At 38.4% G+C, this 26,336-nt stretch overlaps 1 protein-coding gene and 1 non-coding gene across 2 annotated transcripts in view; one reads left to right on the plus strand and one right to left on the minus strand.

Annotated features, from left to right (window-relative positions):
• The first annotated feature begins 2,139 nt into the window (after positions 1 to 2,139).
• Positions 2,140 to 26,336, plus strand: part of LOC139945443 (integral membrane protein 2B-like) — a 32,857-nt gene continuing 8,660 nt past the window's right edge. Inside the window, exons 1-3 of the mRNA XM_071942796.1 lie at positions 2,140 to 2,421; positions 20,154 to 20,315; positions 23,453 to 23,614. Of these exons, the coding sequence (XP_071798897.1) occupies positions 2,314 to 2,421; positions 20,154 to 20,315; positions 23,453 to 23,614 (432 nt within the window). The 5' untranslated portion in view covers positions 2,140 to 2,313. The remainder of the gene's footprint in view (positions 2,422 to 20,153; positions 20,316 to 23,452; positions 23,615 to 26,336) is intronic.
• Positions 16,528 to 16,601, minus strand: Trnay-aua (transfer RNA tyrosine (anticodon AUA)). The gene has a single exon. It is a non-coding gene; the product is annotated as a tRNA-Tyr (tRNA).

Genomic DNA, 26,336 nt, shown 5'->3' on the forward strand with positions numbered 1-26,336 from the left:
GGCAGATTGGGCCTTTATCACACGGCCACGACTCCGCCGGTTTTAAACGGCCGTTTAAGAACTCGTCGCTACCCCTGTAGTCTCTTAGTTGTGAAGCCAAGGACTCTCAGGAAAGCCAATTTTCAAGATGGAAATATACACAATTTAGAAAACGTTTCCGACATTAACGTTTTCACGGATTACATTTTTAATACATAACAAATGATATCTAGTGGGAGGCCCTTTTTTTCTGGTATTCGAAAAGCTCAGTCTTGACATAACCCATTATTTGTTGTAATTTGTGGTAATTTATCCTCAAGCAATCCACAAACAATGCTGCAACTTTGTTAATGATTTGTTGTTGTTATTGATTTCATGTTGTTAGTGTTGTCACTAATTTTTCCATTTCTTACGTTTACAGGGGAATATGGATGTTGGAAACAGTCGTCTGCTGGCTTATTAGCGCCTTCACACCGGTCATAATGATTGCAATCATGTACATCGCGGGCTCTTCCATTACCAGTGGGAACACAGTCTTTAAGGTCCCCTGTTATGTCAATGCAACATTGGCACACGAATAACTAATTAAAACAATACATACAATTAATAAACACCAAACAATCGAATACGCACCTCAGGGGTGACAACAACGTCATTAAACCCTTAATAGTTTACAGTTTTAACACCTACGTACAGCTTTTCCCCAAAAGGATTCGTGAAGAGTTGAAAATTTAACAGTTTATTTATTTAGAGGGCGCACTTCGTGTTGGCTGGTTGGTGCTTGACTACATAAAGAGAACGATGCGCCAAACTCAAACCAACATCTTTTATTTTCTGTTTAGACCTCAAGGTCATGGATTTTTATTGGATGTTGAACAAAAATCCCGATAGTCGCTCTAGAGCTTAAAAGGTTCAAGTTCAACTCGGGGCATAATATTGGCTTTTCACCAGCCCCCTTAAAATGGTCTTTTAAGTTTAGGTGCATTTTCACCAAGAGGAGTAGGCCTGGTTTCGGCCTCCAGAGATGTTTTTCTTCTTTTTTCCCCTTTTTAAATTTTTTTTTAGATGAGCATAGATATAAAATCTAATACGGCTAACCTACCTCAACAAACAAAGGGAGAAGGGGAAACAAATTAGTAAGCAAACAGTGAAATGGCAAAATAATTTTATTTAAATAGACTTATAAATAAACATTATTTTTATTTTAATCATTAAAATGTTGTAATAAAATGATGAATATTATTAACATGAAATTGAGCGTTGGTTTATTTTATAGCTTGGCGTACCTGGTAAACCAATTATGTTTAAGTGTTCTGTTTCACAAATACCGTGCAGATCTGCAGCCGATTTCACGAAACTGTACTTAAAGTCACCTGGAAGTGGTATTTTTTCAAAATAAAGCTTTTGTCGCTAATATATGTGTTTTGATGAGTGGAATGTGAATAAACAGTTAGCTAAGGTTTTAAACAAATCAGTTCTTACGTTATTTACAAATTTAAGAGTAGACCCCAACCCGAGAGGGCGCTGTTCGCGACGTCAATCGAGGCAGACTTTTCCTGTAATGCGTAGAGTAAACACAATTACAAAGTACACGAACGGACCAAATCGTGAGTTTGTACGTTTTCAATTTTTTTTTCCGGCAATACAAACCAGGTGTATTGCTGCTGAACGCAGAAAAACACTTTTTGAAATGTACCAACACACGACTTCGACGTACATGTACTTTGCACGTGTGTTTACATACGCATTGCAGGCAAAGTCTGGCCTCGAAATTGACGTCACAAAATGGGTAGGCGAAGACATTTCCCCAAACAACTTAATATATCTTTTAAACATATAAATCGTGACAAACAATTACTAAAAAAAATTGTTTTATTGTTCGTAAGCATATACTCTTATGTTTGAAAAAAAAGTCTATTTCCAGGTGACTTTAACTGCGTAAGTCCACTTGCGCAACATTTATGGAGCAACTTACGCCATAAACGTCGCGCAAGTGGACTCACGCATTTGCATAAAGTTTCGTGAAATCGGCCCTCGTACTACTACTATTTCCAGTTTTACACCACCAACTGATTTTTATGAGGTTGGCGATGTCCTCTCCGGGCTACCGTATCTTTTACTGTGGACGTGTGTACACACAATGCGCTACGGTTGCACACAACTGCTCGTATACATCACATCAATGGGTTGGGTGTGTGTTGTAAGTGGGTAGCCTGCATGTGCATTTATACAACCATTGGACAACGTTAACTAGTTACATCTCGCTCTAGATAAGTGCTGAAGTTTGTCTACTTTCCTGTAAGCATTTATTGGTGTTCTTTGTAAGGAACCAATATGAAGATACACTCGACAGACGGCAAGCTTCAACAAGCTAAGGTTGTGTATGATGGTAGCACGTACACCACAGTGACACTGCCGTCAACAGATTCGACAACGGATAAGGTATGTGAGTTATCCTGTAGTAGTTTGGACTTGGCACCGTGTTTTTGGGGGCATGCTGATGTCGTGGTGGGTGGGTGTGTATTGGGTGACAAATGCACCTGTATGAACCAGAGCATTTTTATAGCTCCTTATGTACTGGGAATCCATGTACTGTATGCCCATGAAGTTGACCAGAAATGTGGCTGTATTAGGTTTACAGACAGACTTGGGGAGGGGGGGGGGGAGCTATAGGAACAGTTTGTGCTTGTGTAGTTTATGCTCCATCGCAAGACGGGCCCTGTGGTCGGTTTCCTAAAGCCGAAATTAGGACTAGTCCTAGGACTAGTAAGTATGAGATAACTTGAGAGATAGTCCTAAGTTAATGGCGGGCATGGTGTGAGAATTGGACAAGTAACTCGTCCCATGGAGGTAGGAATCCCGAGATAAGACTAGTCTTTACTCTGTGTGTGTGAAATCCGGCCCAGGGACCCTTTCCATACGGCTGGCTAGACGTTAATGCGTGTGCAGTCGGTACTCTAACGCGAGTTTTGTGGGGGGGGGGGGGGGGGGGGCACTGCCGCTGCTTAGTTGTGTTACATAAGAGCCAGCTGGCGTGATGGATTTGGCTGGAGTATTTAAAGGGTAATTGGTTAACCTTTGGAACTCATGACTTCTTTGTGGATTCCTTTATCCAGCATTCTGATCACGTATAACAAAACCATTAACCTACATTCACCCACCATGTTTACGGCAACACAGTGAATGCATTTAGCCACCCAAATGGACAAACATGTATGGAGAAAGAAATAGCACAATACAAATTAAATACAAGAATGAGCCTTTTAGTATCCCGTTATAGAAAATTAAGCACACAATTTGCGATCTCCCCTTCCGATGGTTCCGGCCGGCTACGAGGAAAGTAAAAGTTCAGTTTCCTATTAGCAGGTAAAAATACGAAGAAAAACATTCTGTAATTCTGTTTAAAATACTATGACAATGAGGAAGGCTTCAGCTTCGGCATCCGACAACACAACAATTGATCGCTTTTTGTTTTCCATTTCATTATTTACCTGCACTTTCAACACACATTGAACCCCATCTTACAAAGGCTACAGAGCAAACTTGGAAGTGTATATTGATTTCCATTATTGCAAAATTATTAAATTCAACTTTAAAGTGAAGGTACACGTTTGGTTATTACTCAAAACAAATATTGACTTAAAAACTGACTTGGTAACTAGAATTGGAGAGCTGTTGATAGTAAAAAACAATGTGAGAAACGACTTCCTCTGAAGTAACGTAGTTTTTGAGAAAGAGGTAATTTCTCACTATATCTGAAGGCACACAAATTCGAACAACAAGGGTGTTTTTTTCTTCCATCATTTTCGCCCAACTCTGAGGACCGATTGAGCTCAAAATTTCACAGGTTTATTATTTTATGCATATGTTGATATACACCAGGTGACAACACTGGTCTTCGACAATTACGAACAGTGTTCCTTCCCTTTAACGATTATTTTAATGTCAAAAAAATATATGATTTTTGTGTTGAACCAGCGTTGTAATAGGTCACTAAAATTCCCAAGTTTCTCTAATAGTTTTTAACAGCATTAATTGTGTTAGAACCCGGCTACCGGATGATAATAATATAATTGTATTATATTATAAGTACTTCATAATATATTATTTTAAGATATATGTTTAGATAGCGGATAAAGTATATGTAATCTATGCATTTGGATGGTCTCAAATGTATAATTTATGGCTTAGGCGTATTTGTTAGATGACTGAAATGTACGAGGGGCAAATAACTGCTGAAGTGACAAACGATCGGGAACGCAAAAATATAATGAAATAAGTAATTTGGCAAACTGTAAAAAAAAATTAAAAAAATTGTCAACCATAATTTTATAGCCGTATGCTTGGCCTTAATGCACTCCCCTTGCGTCCAATTAGACGACCGAATACCCGAGATTGCCTGCGGGCAAATTTAGTAATTTGATAAAAACGTCAAAACATGTAACAGTTACACCACTTTCTCTGTTTAAAAAAAAAAAAAAAAAAAACTTGTATCTTTAGTTTTTGATTAGTAGAGTTTGGATAAAATTTTATAATTTGTTCCCTGTTCAATATGATGATGACGCTGCCTTTGAATGATTTGAACAATAATAGCGCAATGTGAAGGTGAGTAACTATTAATCCCCACTAATATTGTGACGACAATATAAAAATTATCATCGAATTTTGCTTCGTTTGAGTTACAATGTTGTATTAATAAAAAATAATTCAATATGTTGACGATTGTATTTCGAAACCATAAAAAAACCCAGATAGCCTATGAACAAATTGTAAGAAAAAATCAGTAGGCCGAACTGTTTTGTAACGGAAAATAAAAATCCTTGTACAATTTTGCATAGAGTTTGCATAATGCGTTGTCATAAATAATATTACTTCGCTGAAATAATAACGTCTGTTCTTTCGAAATGATAAGCACAACTGTATACGCATAAATCATGAAGCATTGTACAATTTAAAGAAATAGTCATAGGGCCTGAATAATTTATTAAACAAACACAAATAACGTAGACAAAAATCGTAGAAGTTTGCATTGACTAATTTGAAACCTGAAACTTGAAGCCTGTGTTCACATATTTTCCTCATCCCGTTTCGAACAAAAAAAAGTGCCGTAATTAATTATTAATACTAGGCCTTGCTATTGTTAATACATAAGTTTGTTTTGAACACCCCCCCCCCCGACACACACACACACACCCACCCACCCACCCCCACGCACTTTAGAACCTGTACGCAAATGGTCTTTATCCCGTTTCGTTTGGTGGGTAGTAATAAATCCTACAATTCATTTCGAAGGTGGATTTAGTCGAAGGTTGATTTTTGACTGACTAGCGGAAAGGCCAATTAACCGCAACGATGACCCTCTAATCCCTGTTGTTTTTCCAGCCATGACCTTATGAATTATGATGAATTTCAATTTTTGCTTGACGTACCACCGTTTTTGATTGAAAGATATCTTTGGATATAGACAAGGCGCTCACATACACATTCAGCTTTAAATTTACAATGTTTAATGCATAAAAATAACAAAATCATCTTGAACTCAGTAATCAACATTTCGTGTAAAAAAAGTGCATTGGACGCTATTGGTATTGACGCAAATTAGCTGTTAGCATAAAAACTTACTTGGTAACGAGCAATTGAGAGCTGTTGTTAGAAACGTCTGAAGTTAAACGTATTTTGTTGTTGAGAAAAACAAGTTATTTCTCACTCAAATTAATATTAAAATACTTCAGGCCTTAAGACCTTTGTAGGCATCTGAAAGCCCCCTATGGTGTTTTTTTCTGTCACTAACCTCTTGTCACTTCGATGACCAATTGAACCCAACATTTCACAGGTTGTTATTTTATGCTTATGCTGGGATACACCAAGTGAGAGTACTGGCCTATACTCACGCTGGAAAAACATTCTTATAAATACAATTCCAAGTGTATAAATGAAGTTTATTATTAGGCCTACCATCCTCTATCGTCAGCCCGTATCTCAAATTGAATTACTGTGTTTTCTCAAGACCCGTGCCTGAACGACCTGGCGATAACACAAATCAACATAGGATGGCCTTATAACGTAAACGTGACCAAGTTATATCTTAATGACATTTTTATCGAAAGGTCGGAGGTATTATAAATTGAAATTGTTCACAGTCAAACTCATTTCGCAGCTCGATGTGCGGCATTGTGTACCCTAGACTTGATTCAAGTCCTAATCCCACATTTTGATGGCAAGCGCGCTTTGCTAGCCCATACGGCTTGTTTGCTAGTTGGCGCGATATGCTTAGAGACCTTAATAGGAATGGGACTTGAATCCAGTCTAGGTGTAGGGGCGTACCCCCTCCTCCTTCCAGTCGCGGCCTCATACTGTTTTGTTCTAGGAATCCCAGGAAACCTTTGGAGGATTTTGGGGTGTGTTTTGTTGGGAGATGTCTAGTCAACTCACTCAAGCCAAGGATTTTAACAATATGGGATCCGGGTGTTCCGAGACGGAGCGAGAACATCATCGGTCCGGTTCCGTGTACAAAAACAATGGTTAGGCCTACGTAGAAACAAATAATAAAAAAATAAAAATAATAATCGAAGAAAATAGACAGGTCCTCTTTTTACTGGATTAAATTCAATTCAATAAGCATATATTGAATGTTGGCAGGTTGTTTACAGTTATACTATTATTTGTGTGTGCATAACGAATGTTAACTAATCAACAACGCAACAACAAAATCTTTGAAAATATTGCAAAAGTGTTCCATATAGACTGGGATGCTTTACAAGGGGGGACCCATATTCTTGATATAGAGTTAAAGACACTGTACACAATTGATAATTGTCAAAATCCAGTCTTCTCAATTGGTGTATCTCAACAAATGCATACAATAACAAATATGTGAACATTTGAGCTCGATTGGTCGTCGGAGTTGGGAGATAACTATGAAAGAAGAATAAACCTTGTCACATGAAGTTGTTTACTTTCAGATGCTTGATTTCGAGACCTCAAATTCTAAACTTGAGGTCTTGAAATCAAATTCGTGGAAAAGTACTTCTTTCTCGTAAACTACGTCACTTCAGAGGGAGCTCTTTCTCACATTCTTTTTTATACTATCAACCTCTCCACATTACTCGTTATAGCAAGTAAGGTTTTATGATAATAATTATTTTGAGTAATTACCAACAGTGTCCACTGCAAATGTTTATATTTAACATAACCTCAATGACCATCTTGACTTGGCTTCAATTATTGCTTAGGCCATCCTTAGATGTTTCGCCATGTAACACTCGCCGTCTAATATATTGTTTCTCAGAACGAGCCATGGTGAGTGTATAAAACAAAACTCCATACCGTAGAGTTTATTTTACTCACGCCTTGATTTCAACGTGAAATCATTGCAAAAACATGCCTCGTTGAGTTGAACATTACTCTTCGAATGCGACTCACGCCATTTTGTTTTCCCCGGGGGAGCTCAGCTCGTGTGTCTCGTGGGTCTGTTCAGGAAGTTGTATCATCCCTTTGTCATAATTCACAGGTGATATAGTTCCCGCCCAGAACTCCCTCGCTTAAAATATGATACACACCCCTATAGAGTGATAACTTCGTTGCATGTTGGGGGCGCTTCGATTGGGCGATCGGCTTTCGTTGAGTTGACGTTTTTATGTGGGTTTTGAAAACACTGGAATTCATTTTGTGCATGGAGTGTTGTTTGTTTTAACAACCTGCGTTCGTTTATTTGTGGAGTATGTTTGTTGGTTTGTTTTCGCTGTTGTTGATGTTGTCTTTTGCTCAAAACGCACACATTGTAATTGACACCTTAAAGGTTTTGTAGAAACTGAAATGCGATTTCTGGCATGTGTGCTTCGTTTTTGAAGGAAGGAGATTGTAAGTTGCTCAATACTTCTTTCTAAAAAGAAATAAAAAAATACTCCCATGTTCAGAGGGAGTCGTGTCTCACAAGTTAAAAAAATCGTCAGCTCTCCATTGCTCGTTACCTATAGGTTTTTATGATAATGTATTGTTTAAGCAAAAATGCCAAAGGTGGTCATTGCTTTAGAGGGGTTTTCAAAGCTGCTGGGGACTGTTTTACCTTCATTGTTATTCATCAGTCAGTCTTTTATAGATCCTGCTATCAGATTGTCTGCTGTAACCCATACTCAAATACATTGACTCGAATATGAATGCACCGAGTACGTCAACGAACCCGCTTTTTTCATTTAAAGGCATGCCGAACACCTTTGGTAATAATTGTCAAAGACCGGTTTTCTCACTTGGTGTATCTCAACATAATATGCACAAAATAACAAACCTGTGAAAATTTGAACTCAATTGGTCGTCGAAGTTGCGAGATATTAAAATAATGAAAGAAAAACACCCTTGTCACACGTAGTTGTGTGCTTTCAGATGCTTGATTTCGAGACCTTTAAAGGTAACTCTGAGGTCTCGAAATCAAATTAAAATATTTGAGTGGAAAATTACTTCTCACTCGAAAACTACGTTACTTCAGTGGGACCCGTTTCTCGCAATGTTTTTTTTTACTACCAACATCTTTAAATTGCTTGAGTGATTACCAATAGTGTCCAGTGGCTTTAATTGGGAAGTATTTCACCACGGGGGAACTTTGTATTGTGATAGTCGATTGATTTCAAAGTGTTTTAGTTTCTCGTTTTTTTTGTTGATGTTGGTTGCACACGAACGAATTAAATTCCACGCATGCATGAATGATTAGACCTGGTTCGGTGACTGCGCGTACACTTTAAAAACTGGGGTGGATTTCACAAAGGTAGTCCTAACTTAGGACTAGTCCTAGGCAATGGTAAGAGATAGGACCAGTCCTAAGTTAGGATGAGTTACTGGTCCTAACTTAGGACCAGTCCTATCTCTTAGCATTGCTTAGGACTAGTCTTAAGTTAGGACTAACTTTGTGGAATCGACCCCTGGGGTGTTAAACTTGGAACATGGGTGTTGGCGTGTCACGTGATTATTTGACCATGTTTTTGTAAACCGTGCGTATCATACACGTTGTGTTGTTACTAATAATCTTCGTTTTAAATGTAAATGAGTGAACAAAAACCTACTCGTTTCGTCCGCCATTCCACTTTCCTGATTTCCATGGGCGGCGGACAACTCTTTTAAGAGTGGACTACGGGTAGTGTCAACTCGATTAAGAGGGAAGTTTGTTCCAATTTCTCTTAACAGGGCTCGTGACATAGATTGGGTTGACTTTCACTCCCAAAAGAGCGAAACTGACACCACTCGGAGAAGAGCGTGAAATGTTCACTCTGGACTTTTACTTTCAGAGAGTGGACACAGGATAAACACCATTTGGTTTTAAAATAACACTTAAGTTTGCCAGCCGATCACATTGTTGTTATTCTAACACTATTATGATGTTAATTTTGATTCGCTCTTGGGTGTCTTTTCACGGCAACATCCCCGTTTTTTTGAAGAGCAGGATATATCTGTATAAGGAGGTCGGACACCGTTTTTGATCGTTGACTATGAAGGGGACAGTTTCTTGTTTGTTAAGTATGTTCACCTGTAATTCATGGTTGCAAATTCATTGAAATCTACTGCTTGCAATTCCAATAAGCTTACACATCCCCGTTGTCAAAGTTTTCATTAAATTAAAGATAGAGACAGAAATAAATAAAATAGATCGAAACAAAACAAACGGTGAATGTAAAAGTGAAAGCTTTTCTGTGATTATATTATGTTTTCACAATTTGATTGTCTGGAATTAGATGAACCGAAGCTTCAAATAAGATCGAAGCTTCAAATAAGATCGAAGCTTCAAATAAGATCGAAGCTTCAAATAAGATCGAAGCTTTAGCTCGATGCCAACCTTTCTTAAAAGCGTGGCTGTTGATGAGAACAATACACTTGTATATATTTATTATTACATAACGGTCATGTTCAAAGCTACGTTAATAGTACAAATTTTTCCGGTAGGTCTGCTGCCACCTACCGTTCGAAAGTGGCAAAATCTAAGAAGACAGCCATACACAATATGGCCGACACCGTGTTAGCATTATTACATTGTGGGCATGTTCAGAAGTCACTGATCTGTATTTTACCCAATCTAATAGAGATCAGTGTCAGAACTACATAAACATTCTCAATTATTCCGGTTAGTCTGCTGCCACCTAGCGTTCGAAAGTAGCCCATTCACAACTCCAATAATGCCACGGCCGACAACAAGTAAAGATTAGTTCTTCTGCTGAGTGCGTGGGGAATTTTTTTAAGGTGTGGCCGTGTTGTTCTTGCCAAGTTTGTAGCTTAATACACTTATCTGTATGTGACGATATATGTCTTGTTTTGTAGGTCATTAATTACCTAAGACATCCGGTTGTCGACTGAATTTACAAACTCTGTATGAGATGAGCAACCCAGCCCTTCAAACTCCCACGACACTATGAGTGAAAGTGTCAGGAATCTGTTTAAGTGATGGAAAATACCTGATAGCGGTTTTAGGGACATATTGAGCGACATTGCCCATCAGTCAAGCGCAGTTCCACGTACCTTGCAGGAAAATACTGTATGTTATTTAAAGCGCCTTGAGTCTCCTATTGAGTGACGGATAGAGTACTACTATAGAAGCCACTATTATTATTTTGGGTCAATAAAGGCATCAATGCAATAATGCGGTAAACTTAAAGGCAGTGGACACTATTGGTAATTACTCAAAATAGCTATTGGCATACAACCTTACCTAGTAACATGTAATGGGGAGAGGTTGATAGTATAAACAGTGTGAGAAACGGGTCCCTCTGAAGTGACGTAGTTTTCGAGAAAGAAGTAATTATCCACGAATTTGGTTTTTGAGACCTCGGATTTAGAATCGAGGTTTCGAAATCTGGATCTGGATCTGGACATAAATCAACCATCTAAACGCACACAACTTCGTGTGACAATGGTAATTTTTTCTTTCATCATTATCTCGCAACTTCGACGACCAAATGAGCTCAAATTTTTACAGGTTTGTTATTTTATACATAATATGTTTAGATACACCAAGTGGTCTTTGATATTTTCCAATAATGTCCAATGTCTTTAAAGACATCTGCATTCATCTTGACTGCAGCTGTGGACGACCTGATAATAATATAAAAAGGTCACCTACGACTACTATAGCCGATAAGTAAATCGATAAGCGTTTATGGTGTGGGTTTTGTACTACGAACCTCAGGAAGTTTGCATGAGTTTCTAGCTACCCAAAATAGCGCAGTGGCCACCGATCGACACATGGGGTCAAATCAGTCATAGTGATTCACAGACGTACCTTGCCAAAACAAACACTTTCGTATGATATATATTAAAGGGGCGGTGCTGAAAATAGTGTGAGTCGTTGAAAAGCATGTTAAAGGGGAAGGAGGGGGGTAACATTTATCACACTGACTGCAAGTTTAAAACTCATTCTATATCTTTGCATCGCTGTGGAGACATTTTTATTTTATTTGCCTTGTCCATGTAGGCAAGAACCTCTCGTAGACTTTGGGTGCGTTCGTTTAGCTTCCCTGGGTCGACCCCGGTGTGGCGGTTTTTTCCCCAGGACGAGTGTGTGCAGATAATTACCGACAGTCGTCCTGGAAAAAAAAACGCCATACACCGCGTTCGACCCAGGGGAGCTAAACAAACGCACTTTTTTTCTTTATACGACGATATTCTTTGCTGAGAACCCCCAGGCATTGGAATCTCCATATGAAGACCTTTTTGTTCTTGTTGCCTGTTCTGTTTTGCGCCCGGTCTCCATAGTCATCATGGACTCATAAAGATGTGTGTTTTTTTGTGTGAGTATCGATTAGCATACACAATGAGATAGATATACAAACTCTCAAGAGACACTGGGGTTTGTTTTTTATACGAAAGATAGATTTGTTCCGTTATCAGTGCTGGCAGATGGTTCGGACTTTGGAGTAGCGTTGCACGGTCTGAATAATATACAGTGGAACTAGGGGCTGTTTTGAACAAATTGGACAGCCTCGCGAGAAATTTGCATATTCAATCTGTTATTCGTCCTGAGTTGGAGAAAGAGATAATTTACTAGATATTATAAAAAAAAAAACTTTTTTTAGGCATTTGAAAACACACCACAACTTGTGCGACAGGGGTGTTTTTTCTTTCATTTTTAAATCGTGCAACTTCGTCGACTAATTGAGCTCAATTATGAATAATTTTGAGATTCACCAAGTGAGAAGACTGGTCTTTCACAATTACCAAAGAGCTAAAATTTTCACAGGTTTGTTACTTTATGAATAATTTTGAGATACACCAAGTGAGAAGACTGGTCTTTGACAATTACGAAAAAAGTCCAGTGTCTTTAAGACAAATTGTCAAAAAATGTACTTTAGCCGAGGTTGTTCATACCCGTAAACACTCAATCTGCATGTATAGTGTGTTGTATACTCAGCATAGATTAGCCGCCACGTGTAAGTCAGAAGATAATACTGTACACAAACAACGTATCTTATGGGACCCCTGAGTGCCTTAACTCGTCCTTGCTCGAGTTTTTGACGGCTGACCGTCGAAGTGCAGTCAGTGAACTTTTTTTTTGATCAACTTGTTCAGAATAGTGCAGTGTATACATGCCTATAATGCGGACCCCATTTTGAAAAGACTAATGCAGTTACATTTGATTCAAGCCTTATTCTTCACACGGAGGCAACGAAGGCGATTACCCCCATGCCCCTTTGCCTTGTTTCCCTTAAAGGAACACGTTGCCTTGGATCGGTCGAGTTGGTCTTTGAAAAGCGTTCAATAACCGTTTGTTATAAAATGCATATGAGTAGAAAGATGTTGTAAAAGTACAATGATCTACACAAATATGCCTCGAAGTTGCGTGGTTTTCTTTTTACCTCGTCGACTAACACGGTCGGCCATTTATGGGAGTCAAATTCTTGACTCCCATAAATGGCCGACCTAGTTAGTTCGCGACGTAAAAGGAAAACTGTGCGATTTTGAGTGATACTTGTGTGGATCATTATGTTCTACTTTTAAAACATCTTTCTAACCATATGCGTTTCATAACAAACGGTTTCAAACGCTTTTTATAGACCAACTCGTCCGATCCAAGGCAACGTGTTCCTTTAAAATGCTCCAGTGGAAACGACAATTCCCTCTTTGGGAGAACATTCCTCAGTGGCATTGCCCTTTCAAAAACGAAGCTAACATGCCTGCAGCAAAAACATACGGATTATGTCCACAATAATGGAGTATAGCTTCCATTGAACTCAACATTTGAATGCAGTAAACATATAGTTATGTTAATACGCCGTTATAAAAACAGCTAAGAGCAGAATTTCCCAAAATAGCCTACTACAAAGTATAAGTGGCTATCCTAAAATAATAATCATTATAAACAGTGTATTATAAAAGCTACAGAGCAGAGCTGCCGAGTGTTCTAACACCCCTGCCGCCTGCCCGTGTATTTTGAAAGATTACTTGAGAGCGACCTCGAACTTTTAGCCAACTGGCGCATTTCCGTTTCAAGTCTAGCATTGCATCTGCGCTGGCTTGTCAGCGCCTCTTACACAGGAAACTATTTGCTGGATATCGGTGGGTTCTGAACGGTGTAGTAATTGGCTTTAGCTAAAAAGACCCGAAGGCTGTGAGGCAGATAGGAGGAGACTGTGTATTTGGCTATATTTAGAAAATGTCAAAAGGAATCTTACGGTAATCAGGGTTTTGCCTGTGCCAAGTTTGAGGGAACTTCGTTTTGGCTCAACTTCTTTTTTTAAGCAGTGTAAACAAAGGATTATTAACGGTGCAAGTCAAAAACAAACTTAAACGTACCTTCAAATTCTATTTGACTGCGGACATGTTAATGAATATAGAGCCACGGTTTGCGCTTTTCCCATCAACAAGTGTTAGTGTATGGACGAAGACGAATGAAAGAATAGAAAAACCAACAACAACTAAAAGAACACCAACAGCAGCAGCAACCATCAACAGCAGCAAAAACAACAACAACAACAACATCATCAACAACAACAACAACAACAACAACAACAACAACAACAACAACAACAACAACACCAACAAGAACAACACCAACAACACCAACAACAACAACACCACCAACAACAACAACAACAAAATCAACAACAACATCATCAACAACAACAACAACAACAACAACAACAACAACAACAACAACAACAACAACAACAACAACAACAACAACAACAACAACAACAACAACAACAACAACAACAACAACAACAACAACAACAACAACAAGAACAACACCAACAAGAACAACACCAACAACACCAACAACAACAACACCAACAACAACAACAAAAAAATCAACAACAACAACACCAACAACAACTACAACAACAACAACATCACTTACAACAACCACACCAACGTCGATAACAACAGCAGCAGCAGCAGCAACAACAACAACAACAACAACAACGTCGACATCAACTACAAAAACAACATTAAAACAGCTTCACACATTTTGTTCGTCTATATGATTTTAACTGTACTTTGTGTTGCCCTTTGCATGAAAGAATTGTTTATTTTTTTCTTCGATTAAATTATAACTCAACATAACGCGACACCATTGCGCCCACAAACATGTTTTGGGAAGAAAAAATGACCTCACTAAAACAACAGCTTATTTCAGGACAAAGGAAAACACAATTTTAAAGATGATTCAAATCATCTCTAAATTGCGTTTTCCATGGTGATTTAAATCATCTATCTTTAAATTGTGTTCTCCGTTGTGATCAAAAACAGTTGTTTTAAAGTGCAGCTTAAAATGTTAAATTTCTTGGTTGCAATAATTGCATTTATTTATTCTGCCTAAAAAGTGACATTTTAAGTATACAATTATAGGTGCACATAGCCACGCTACGCACTTACGCACGTTTGAAGAAAACATGACCAGAAAAGTCTCATTTCAAATGCAAAGTTCATTGTGAAAACTAGACTGGGACACAGCGTTTAAGGGCAAACAAACAAATAAACCACAATTTTAATTGTCCATTTATCCTCATTTGATTTCCTTTGGGAAATTAACTCTCTTAAAAACTGTTTCTTAAGACAGCCTGCGGATGGGATTACTTATAAACGGCCGCTGAAAGAACTGGAAATTTTATACAATTTAATTACACTTGCAAGTTTGACTTGCGAAAGCTGATTTAAATTGCAATAAACACAGTCTTAAACCATAACTTAAAGCCAGGGTATGATTTTCGTTTACTCTTCACGTCAATGGCATACATAATTTCTTGGTAAGGATCAAGGAAGAGAACTTCGAAGCTTTTAATTTTTCATTTAAATTTCGAGACATTTATTTCCATTCCAACATTATACAAAAAACCAATAACAGATTTCAGGCATAAAATCTTTCGCAGCAATCTGAAGGCAGCCCAAATCTTGTGCTACAAATGCGCATCTTTTTTTCTTCCTAAATGTACTTCGACTTTGATGACCAAATGGAGCAATTTCTTTTTAATTTTAGCTTATTTTATCAACACCAAGTGAGAATATTGCAGCCGATTTCACGAAACGCTAGGATTAATCCTATCTCGAGATAGGACGAGTAACCCGTCCTAACTTAGGATGGGTTCAATGCGTCCTAACGTCCATAGGATACGGAACTTACAGGAACACGTTGCCTTGGGTCGGTCGAGTTGGTCTTTGAAAAGCGTTTGTAACCGTTTTTTATAAAATGCATATGGGTAGAAAGATGTTGTAAAAGTAGAACACAATGATCTACACAAACATGCCTCGAAATTGCGTGGTTTTCCTTTTACCTCGTCGACTAACACGTCGGCCATTTATGGGGGTCAAAATTTTGACTCCCATAAACGGCCGACCGTGTTAGTTCTCACAGTAGAAGGAAAACCACGCAATTTCGAGGCAAACTTGTGTGGATCATTGTATTCTACTTTTAAAACATCTTTCCAACCATATGCATTATATACAAAACGGTTACAAACGCTTTTGTTTTGACCAACTCGTCCGATCCAAGGCAACGTGTTCCTCTAACTCGTCATAAGTCCTAAGATTAATCTTAAGTTAGGAAGAGTTTTGTGAAAACGACGGCTGGGCTCCCACAATTTTACCAAAAGCACACACTGTCTTCAAAATTGTTGCTGTTATACAGTCATGAATAATTTAGTGCAATTAGAATTATAATGTATATGAGCTGCATTCGCGTCATCAATGCATGCCTTTGTCAAACTTCAACAATCCGGCCCCAATTTCGCTGTGTACCCAATTTCACGGTGTTGCACACCGCGGAATTATGGGCTTCTACCTCCAGTAGAATCACATCATTATTGGAAGGTGTTATTTAGCAGAACCATGAAAACAGACCAGTTATAAATGTTACCATAGTGATTTGTGACGTGACGTCTGACTTTCCTTGGCAATTAAGATTGCTACGCAGTCTAGCTGTTTGTGAATTCGGTCTATATCATTAATTTTTATCTCTACACGTACAACAGTCATGTCTATGTTAGTTTTGATACCGGTGCACCTTTGGTATTTTTGTCATAGACCAGAGTTTCCACTTGGTGTATCCCAACATGTTGTGATTACTAATTTTTGGCATTTTACTCGGGTGGGATTCGAACCCACGACCTTTGCAATTATAGAGCAGTGTCATACCAACTAGACCACCGAGATTGCCCGGTAGCTAGAGGCAGTTCGAATCCTATGTTTTAGCAGCGGGTACTGCAAACGATTTAATAGATGTTTAATTTGCATCGGGAATAAAGAATATTAATTTTTGGTTTTTACCCATATACACAGGAATCGGGAAAGTACTGAGTATACAGTGCTACATAAATCGGTGTATATGGGTAAAAACCAAAAATTAATATTCTTTATCCCCGATGCAAATTTAACATCTATTAAATGTTATGCATACAAAACAGATCTGTGAAAGTTGTGACTCAATTGGTCATCGAAGTTTCAAGAGAACAATGAAAGTTAACACCCGTTGTTGTACAATTTTGTGTTTACTTTCACATGCCTAGAAGGGGCTTCAGACCTGAAGTATTTTATTTGTAATAAATCAATTATTTATTTAATTATTGATATATATATTTGTTTATTTATTTGTTATTGTATTGTTTATTTATACATTTTTAAGCGATTGCTTCACCAACACGCGAACTGAAGACGGGGTCAGTTCGTGCATACTTTGTCAAATACCATTTTGTATTGTACTGTAAGTTTATATGCATCAATTCAAATTAACAGAGGCATCGTACACCTAATAAAAGTTAACAATTATAACTCTCATGCTCAGGCTTAACATTTATCGTGTACGATACAAAAATTTTAATTACCAGCCCTAACCACCCCACTCGTAATAAACGTCATAAATCTCTCTCCCCACCCCCTTCAATAAACGAGCAACATAACATCCTGAAAGCAATTTCACCTCCCGGGGATTTGACTTGGATACATGCAAGCATTCTCCGCAGGGCATCATGGTGAATAAAACATAATCCATTCCCCTACCTAAGCCCGTATAGCACTTAAAACCCAGCGGATAAGTCAGAGATCTGGGGAGTTGCAAATAAAAAAATCATTATTCCCTTTAAAGGGTTTAAACACAAACATCCACAGATTTACATGTAACTTACACGGTTTGAAGATAATGATTGTAGACAACTTTCCTTGAAATGTTACTTGCTGAGATGCTGTAGTTTTGGAGAAATGAGTAAAACAAATTTACAAAAATAATTTTCGTCTCGGGTGTGTGCATGTACAACAGATTTACGCGACTCTCCTTAAAATATTGCTCTGCGATCTCCACATTTTTTTCTCTCAAAAACTTGACATCTAATGAACTTGAACCTTCTACAGGTAAATTGTTTTACATCATGTACATGTTCATTCACAGTGAGTAGGGATTCGTGTCATGACCAAAATCATGATCTACAAAAAGTATCACTATAACCTTTTAAACAAACGAACAAAACAAGCAAACAATCACACAAACAAACAAACAAACAGTCATCTCTTGAAATGTAATTTCCCCATGTATCTTTCTCTCCCCGCTCCCTTGCTCTCCCCTGCTCTCTCTTTCTCTTCGAACATCATCATTAAGAATTGCAGTCATGAATCGAAACTTCATATATCATCCAGTACTAGTTGTGTACTCCATGATCCAGGGAAGTCCCAAGGAATCCGTCGGGAAACCTGGCAGAATCCGTGCTTAAAGGCACATGACTCTATTGGTATACCCACATTAGTTCTTTGCATATAAACTTACTCGGTAACGAGCGATGGGGAGCTTTTGTAGTATAAAAAATTGTGAGAAACGGCTCCCTCTGAAGTAACGTTTTTTTTTGTAAGTTTTTTTTTTAATATTTCTCACTACAATTATTTGAATTGAATACTAGACCTCAGCTGAGGTCTCGAATCGAATCCAAGGTACGTGAAAAGCACACAACTTGTTCGATCAGGATGCTGTTTCTCTATATAATTATTCAGCAACTTCGACGACCAATTGAGCTCAAATTTGCACAGGTTTGTTGCTTTACGCATATGTTGAGATACACCAAGTGGGAAGACTGGTCTTTGACAATTACCAATGTGCATGACACTATTGGCAATAGCGTCATGTGCCTTTAATCAACTCCCGTCGTATATCAATTGCAATCATCAGACGATATCCGCGCATCTTCAAAGCACTCACCCCTAGCCCCGTGATTGGTCAGAACTAAATGAAAACGACTGAGTTGATGCATTAAGCCTTAAATAACAATCACCCAAGAGAGTCAACTTGACTTTAATGACTTTATTGTCTTGCTTCGCGCTGCTGTATCAAGTCGAAATTAATGACAGTGACCGAGTTAAGTTGACTGTTTCTACTTTGTAATATAGAAGGTTTAGTAATGGGGTTATGCTCTCGATGATACGATAATGAAATTTTGAAAACGGTCAGAGATGTTCCGATAAATATATTTAACAATATCACTGACTATCTATTCCTCTGAAGTAACCTAGTTTTTAGAAAGCGGTAATGTATCACTCAGGTATTGAAAGACTTCAGGTCCGAAGCCTTTTATTAGGTTGCATTTGTGCAAAGAGTGTGTTCTTTTCTTGCATTTTTTTTCTCTTGCGGCTTCGATGACAAAAAGTCCAAATGTCAACATGCATACTGTATGCATAATGGTGGGATACACTAAGGGAGAATCGTGGTCTGTGACAATTACCAAAGGTGTCCATTGCCTATAGCATCGACGTAAATCGCAGTATTGAGGTCTTTGGAGATTGTTTGTTTTGCTGATCATGAGACTGGGTTGGGGGGATGAGGGATTTTGGAACAAGTTGGAATGGATTGGAATGAATTGTGTTTGTTTCAGTTAGCAACGGCTGACAGTTTGTATTGGATTGATACTTTGGTCAATAAATTTATAATGAATGTTTCCATTAACATAAATATTGATTATGCATAACTGGCGGTTTCATCAGGCACTTCGACCAGGTCGATACTGCTGACAACGAAACAGTTTGGATATTATATTTGCACAATCGATATTACCAAACCGATGATACATACTGAGCAAACGCTTTTAAATGTGTGGTAAGCGAAACCTGCGTTTGCTGCATTTGAAGGTAACACCGATATCGAGTATCGATATGGAAGTAATCGATACTGAATGACATGGGGGTAGGGGAAGACGTACAACATCAACAATTTTGAAAAGTCCATGCATGTTCCTCGGAAATTTACACAAACAACGGGAAGTGATAGTTAGGAGTTGAGCTAATTAGTTCTGACTACCTAAGCCCAGGGTCTTAAAGGTGGCTCAAAGATGTGCCCGGCTGACAGGAAAGATGGCTTTATAACGGCAAAGAGAAGTAATCATCAGTTCGAGCACCCACTTTTGGGTGATGCTGTGCCCCCTTTTTTACCCTTGGGCGTGTTTCCCAAATACCCTAATCGGTTTCGGAAACAACGCTGTGAAGGAGGAGAAAATGAAATATTCAGAGTCTGCTAATCGGGGAAATTGTTAAGAAATCGGTATTGTATTTTTTTTTTCATGAAATGTTTGACATAAAGGAACAGAGATATTTAAAGGGATGTTTTCTATAGTATCGTCATCAGTAGACCGTGTAAATCTGTGTGGTCTTATAGAAAGGCTTTACTTGCCAATTCTGTAATGTTCCTTTAAACAGATATTTTACGTGCTAGGATTGTCTCTCCTGTTTTGCAGTGCAATGAGTGCGATGTAAACTTGACCAAGTCCTCCCACCCAGAAGTAACGCCGACACACCATCAAACGCGGTGCTGGACATTCGGCATCTCGGCGTGTTGTATCTTCAGTCTGGTAGCGTCGGTGGGACTGTTTGGGCTACTCTACTCGGCAGCCAGACCGGTTCGTATAATTATTTTTGTCGCTTTTCAATAATAATAGCTGACCCCCCCCCCCCCCCCATCTGGTCAATTTGCAATAGGTGTTTGGGGGGGGGGGTCTGAAGGATTAACCATGTTTTGGGTACCTGTTCATGTTTGTTGTGTTGTCATTTAGCCTTCAGGAAATACACGGCTAGGGTGAAACGTAGGCCATTAGTTATGTTTTTCTGCGTCATGCCAAATGGTTACACTTTAACCTATAGTGAATTACATTAGAGACACAAGCTTTCTGGAAGTTACAAGCTCAACGAAACACAGATAAAGACTCTGCTAGGGTCGAAACGTCAGGGGCCAATTTCATAGAGCTGCTTAAGCAAAAAATTGGCTTAAGCACGAAAATAGCTGGCTTATTTTACACATGTTACTGGCAAAAATTTCATGCCATGTACACTGCTTGAGACTGGTATTTAGCTGTTGTTTACTTAGCATAACAATTGAGTGTGGTCTTGGCCGATAATCTGATTTTACTAAGCAAGGAATTTTTTGCTTAAGCAGAATTTTTTGCTTAAGCACCTCTATGAAATTGGGCCCTGGTCATTAACTATCTTGCTTGCATCATGCCAATACATTGTACCTATAGATAGCGAATTTACGCAGCAGAAAATTACATTTTTTGCGTTTTGACACATGTCCATTTGTTTGGTAAGTTGTTTGCAGGAGCTTTTTATTTCTCATTATGCCAGCATTATTTGTGACATTCTTGATACGTTGTAAATGTAGGGTAATATTGTCAAAGACCAGTATCCCCACGTGGTGTATTCGAAAGTCGGTAATAATAACAAATCTTCGAATTTTGAGCTTAGGTTTTCCAACTCCCTGTGGAATATTTCGTTTTCCTGGATGTAAAACTCCAATTCGCTTTCCCTTGCCTCCGGCGTTGAATAAAGGGCCGTTACTTTGAACGTTTTTTGGAAGAGGTTATGCTGATTGAGTTCGTATTAATCATTCGTTGAACGAGGCGGCCTTTGGCAACCTCGTTCCCACAGCTCCTTTAATCTGAAATAAATCTGTGTCCATGTTTTGGTGTAGATTAATCCTTTAAGGAGAACTCATACCCCCCCCCCCAATCCCTTGTGTCTGATGGCTACCCAAGGAAGTACGAATTACAATTTTTTTTTTCATTTCGTGTTATTACACATGATTTAAACACGTTCGACGTTCGTAGTGTTCCGAGCTATAAATACACAAAGGTGTACGACGGGGTTCAATCCCGTTGCGCCCCGGCCAATTAAGACGTGACCTTTGACATTAAGCAACAGGTGCGCTCTCGGGGGCGACTAACCAATCAGGAAATGAGCCCTGTAAGAGATTGTGCCCATGCGCAGGGCGTCCCCTTGCGCTCGTTTTTTTTTTTCATTTATAATTTGTAGTTAGGCAGTAGCGTAGTAGTAGTAGTAAGTTGAAATTGGCAGGGTGCCAGCTCAGTCTTGATTTCATTAACATCAAGGATCTGAGAGATTTGCCCCTGTCAACTAATTTCCTGTCCCCCCTCGCGTCAGGAAGTTCTGCTAGGGGACCTGACCCCATACCCCGTGATTCTCTCTAGCTACCCCCCCCCCCCCCCCCTTCTCACCAAACTAAGTGCCAAAACGGACCACCGATGTTCCCATTTGTTACTTTGTCAATTTCTCTTGTGTTTTTACCATTCCCAAACCATACAGCTGTAGAAATTACAACTGCTGAAGGGAGAATTTTGGAGCACCGTTTTGGACGATAACGTTGTAGTCAATCGTATTACTTTGCAGTCTGCTACGCCATAAATCAATAGTAACTAACTTATGGGGAATCGCGCGTGTTTTTCATCTACTTGAAAACATCACGGTAACATGTGTTTCGTTGGAGCTTGTAATTTCCCGAAAGCTTCTGTCTCTAATGTAATTCTCACTGCTGCACAATCTCGCTATAGGTACAGTGCATTGGTGTGATGCAAGCATCATATTTAATGGCCAGACGTTTCGACCCAGAGTCTATTTATGTATTTCCTTGAGCTTGTAATTTCCAGAAAGCTTGTGTCTTTAAAGGCAGTGGACACTATTGGTAGTTACTTAAACGAGTTACTAGCATAAAACCTTACTTGGTGACGAGTAATGGGGAGAGATTGATAGTATAAAACAATGTGAGAAACGGCTCCCTTTGAAGTGACATAGTTTTCGAGAAAGAACTTATTTACCGCGAATTTGATTATTTTGAGACCTCAGATTTACAATTTGGGGTCTCAAAATCAACCATCTAAAAGCACACAACTTCTTGTGACAAGGGTGTTTTTTCTTTCAATATTATCTCGCAACTTCGACGACCAATTGAGCTCAAATTTTCACAGGTTTGTTATTTAATGCATATCATGTCAGATACACCAAGTGAGAAGACTTGTCTTTGCAGTTACCAAAAGTGTCCATAGTGTCTTTAATGCAATTCTTTGCTGTGCATATTCGCTGAAGGTAAAATGTAATCATTTTGGCATGATGCAATTAAATATAAACTAATGGCCCAACGTTTCAACCCTAGCATAGTCTTTCCCGATGGCGAAATGACAACACAGCAAACATGAACGGGTTACTAAGTGTATCATAAGAAGTCAACTGGAAAAAAATATGTGCTCTCTGATTCTCTCTCTCTTTATCCATGTATTTCCACTTCACTGCTTATGTTACACTTGGATACCTGGGCCCAATTTCATAGAGCTGCTTAAGCATAACATTTTGCTTAAGCAAACAAATCCTTGCTTAGTAAAATCAGATTACCAGCCATGAATCCACTCAATTGTTATGCTAAGTAAACAACAGCTTTATAATACTTGTCGTAAGCAACGTATAAGCAATGTATAATTTTGGCCAGTAACATGTGTAAAATAATTGAGCTATTTTTGTGCTTCAGCATTTTTTTGGCTTAAGCAGCTCATGTTTGTCGTATTGTTGTGTTTAATATGGTTGTTGTGTGGTCATTATTAGCCTTCGAGAGAGACTCTGCTACACTCTAAAAACTAAAGAGTTGACCCCAACACTTTCAATACAAATGTTTAACCCAACAGAACTTTAAGGTCCCAACATAGTTTGTTGGTATTTAACGTAGTCTCATTTCAAGTTTGTTTCCACCCAATAGGTAAGCTACGCAGCCGGCGAGTGCGAGTACCCGATATTCGAAGAGGAACAGCAGAAAGTATTCGAAGTAATGACGGCTGATGAGGAGACTAGGATAGAGACGTTTGATGTACCACAGATCAACGAGAACCACCCAGCAACGGTGCTCTACGATTTCTATAATGTAAGAAACCAAATAATTGAGTCCAGACCTGGGCCCAATTTCATAAAGCTGCTAAGCACAACATTATTTGCTTAGCATGAAATGTTTGCCTCGATAAAAACAGGATGACCAACCAATAACATTGGTTGGTAATCCTGGGGTTTTTTTGTCAAGGAAGAAATTTCATGCTAAGCAAATTTTGTGCTAAGCAGCTCTATGAAATTGGGCCCTGTCACTTTACACGGAGGCAACGCCAAAGCGATTGCCTCCGTGCCCATGTTCATTTCCTTGGTGCCCGTAGAATGCCCCAGTAGAATTGTCCTCATAGGTTGCCCTTAGCAAAGATAATAAAATGCCTTGGTGCAATTGCCCATTTCAAAAACGAAGCATACAGGCCTATGAGTCACACTGGACACTCTCTTAAAGGCTCTTGACACTATTGGAAAATACCGAAAATAATTCAACCATAAAAACTTACTTGGTGACGAGCATAGGAGGGCTGTAGATAATAATATACAACATTGTGAGAAACGGCTCCCTCTGACATAACACAGTTTTTGAGAAAGAGGTAATGTCTCACTGAAATATTAAAAGACTGCAGGCCTGAAGCTTTTTAGAATGCCATCTGAAAGCACACACAATGTGTTCAACAAAGGTGTCAAAGACCAGTAATTTATGCATGAGTTGAGATACACCAAGTGAGAAGACTGCATGGTCTTTGACAGTTGCTATGGTGTCAAGTGTCTTTAAAGACACCATATTGGCAATTGTCAAAGACCAGTCTTCTCAGTTGGTGTATCTCAACATATGCATACAATTACAAACCTGGTGAACATTTGAGCTCAATTGGTCATCGAAGTTGCAACAGAATAATGAAAGAAAAAAAAGAAAACAACTTTGTTGCACAATTTGTGTGCTTTCAGATGCCGTATTAAAGGCTGCATGAAATTCAGACCTAAAGTTATGTTGATGTTTGAGTGAGAAATTATCTCCTTCTCAAAGACTGCGTTACTTCAGAGGGAGCCGTTTCGCACAATGTTCTATACTGTCAACAGCTCTTTATTGCTCAATTAACCAAGTAATTTGTTATGCTAACAATTATTCTGAGTACTTACCAATAGTGTCCAGTGTGCCTTTAAAACAAGTTTGATATTGAGTGATTGGAGTTGGGACATATTAGCGATATATTTCCTGAAACTAGAGAAATGCAATAAATAATATTCAGTCTCCCATGGCTAAATGTCATTTCATGGACGGACGCTAGGTCATTGCGCCTTCAGATTTCATAAACCATATTCGACGGCGCTTTTCCACTGAAATAACATGCGAATTGTTCATGGAAAGATAGATGGCCCCAGGCTATAAGGTTCTGACTCGGAACAAAATGTGATGCTTGTTTGGTTTAATAATTTGCTCTTAAGGTACTCTTTACTGAAAAAGGAAAAGCAAAACACAACCACAAACATTTATACAACAAAACAAGCCGAAAATAAAAAAGCGAAAAACAAATTTGACACTTTGATCAAAGCATAATGGTGTATAATTTGATGCCTTTGATGTAATTAGACAAAATGTGATGGCTGTTTTGTTTGTTTCTCTTTCTAAAGGTACTCTTTACTTTAAAAAAAACCTACAAAAATCAAAGCAAGTACAAACAAACACAAAAGAGAACGAGCAAAATTTCGAAATAATGAGAAACAAATTTGACATTTGATCCGAGCATAATTAGTGGTGTATACTTTCATTCCTTTAATGTAATTGGACACAGATGGCTTTTTGGTTTGTGAATCATCTCTAAATGTATAGTCTTTACTGAAAAAGTTAAAAAAAAACAAAAAAAAAAAACACCACAACCACAAACACACACAAAACATAACAAGCAACAAGTCAGAAAAACGGAAAACAATTTTGCCATTTTATCCAACAGATCATTGCTGTATTTTGATGTCTTTATGGTAAGCATCCAGACCATAAACCTTGTCAAGCAAAAAACGTCTCAAATTTGACCTTTCAGGAGGGGAAAGTATAAATAAATTTTATAAATATTCACGATTTCATGCGAAAAACACAATAACTTTTTCAGTTGATATTTCTTTTTTATTTTTCAATATTAAGATTGTTTCCTTATGAAGAATTTACAGTTTCAATACACAATTGTTACACACAAAAGGTTTGATGGCCTGAATTATTTTAATGTTTGAGTCAGAAATTGCCTCTTTCTAATAAAAAAAAAACCACGTTACTTCAGAGGGAGCCGTTTTTCACAATGTTTTATACTATCAACAATTCTCCGTTGCACGTTACCATGTGAGTTTTTATGCTAACAACTTGAGTAATCACAATAATAGTACCAGCGCCTTTAAAGAGGAAATGTGGATTTCATAACTCGGCGACTGCAGTTACATTTCGAGTGAAGCTTTGACTGTACAAGTGTTGCTGCGGTAGAAGCTGAAGTAAAACAGACTTCCGTCATGAATGAAGTCAACGTTGGTGTCACTTCCCTAAACACTCATTTTTTTCTTATTCTGATTTTTCATTTTCTTTTCCTCATCTTAAAGAGGAGTGAGTCACTCTGAGCTGAAAGGAAGAAGCAATCTTCTTTCCCGAGCTCCACCGGATGAACAAAAGCTGTTATGTCTTTTGTTTTACTGTCTGTTTAGTTGTTAACAATGCTAATTGTTATGTAGGAGTCGAGGCATTGCGTGGTGAGGTACATAGACATTTATTATGGTGCAACCATCTT

This window comes from Asterias amurensis, chromosome 12, assembly GCF_032118995.1.
Source record: "Asterias amurensis chromosome 12, ASM3211899v1".
Classification (NCBI taxonomy): domain Eukaryota; kingdom Metazoa; phylum Echinodermata; class Asteroidea; order Forcipulatida; family Asteriidae; genus Asterias; species Asterias amurensis.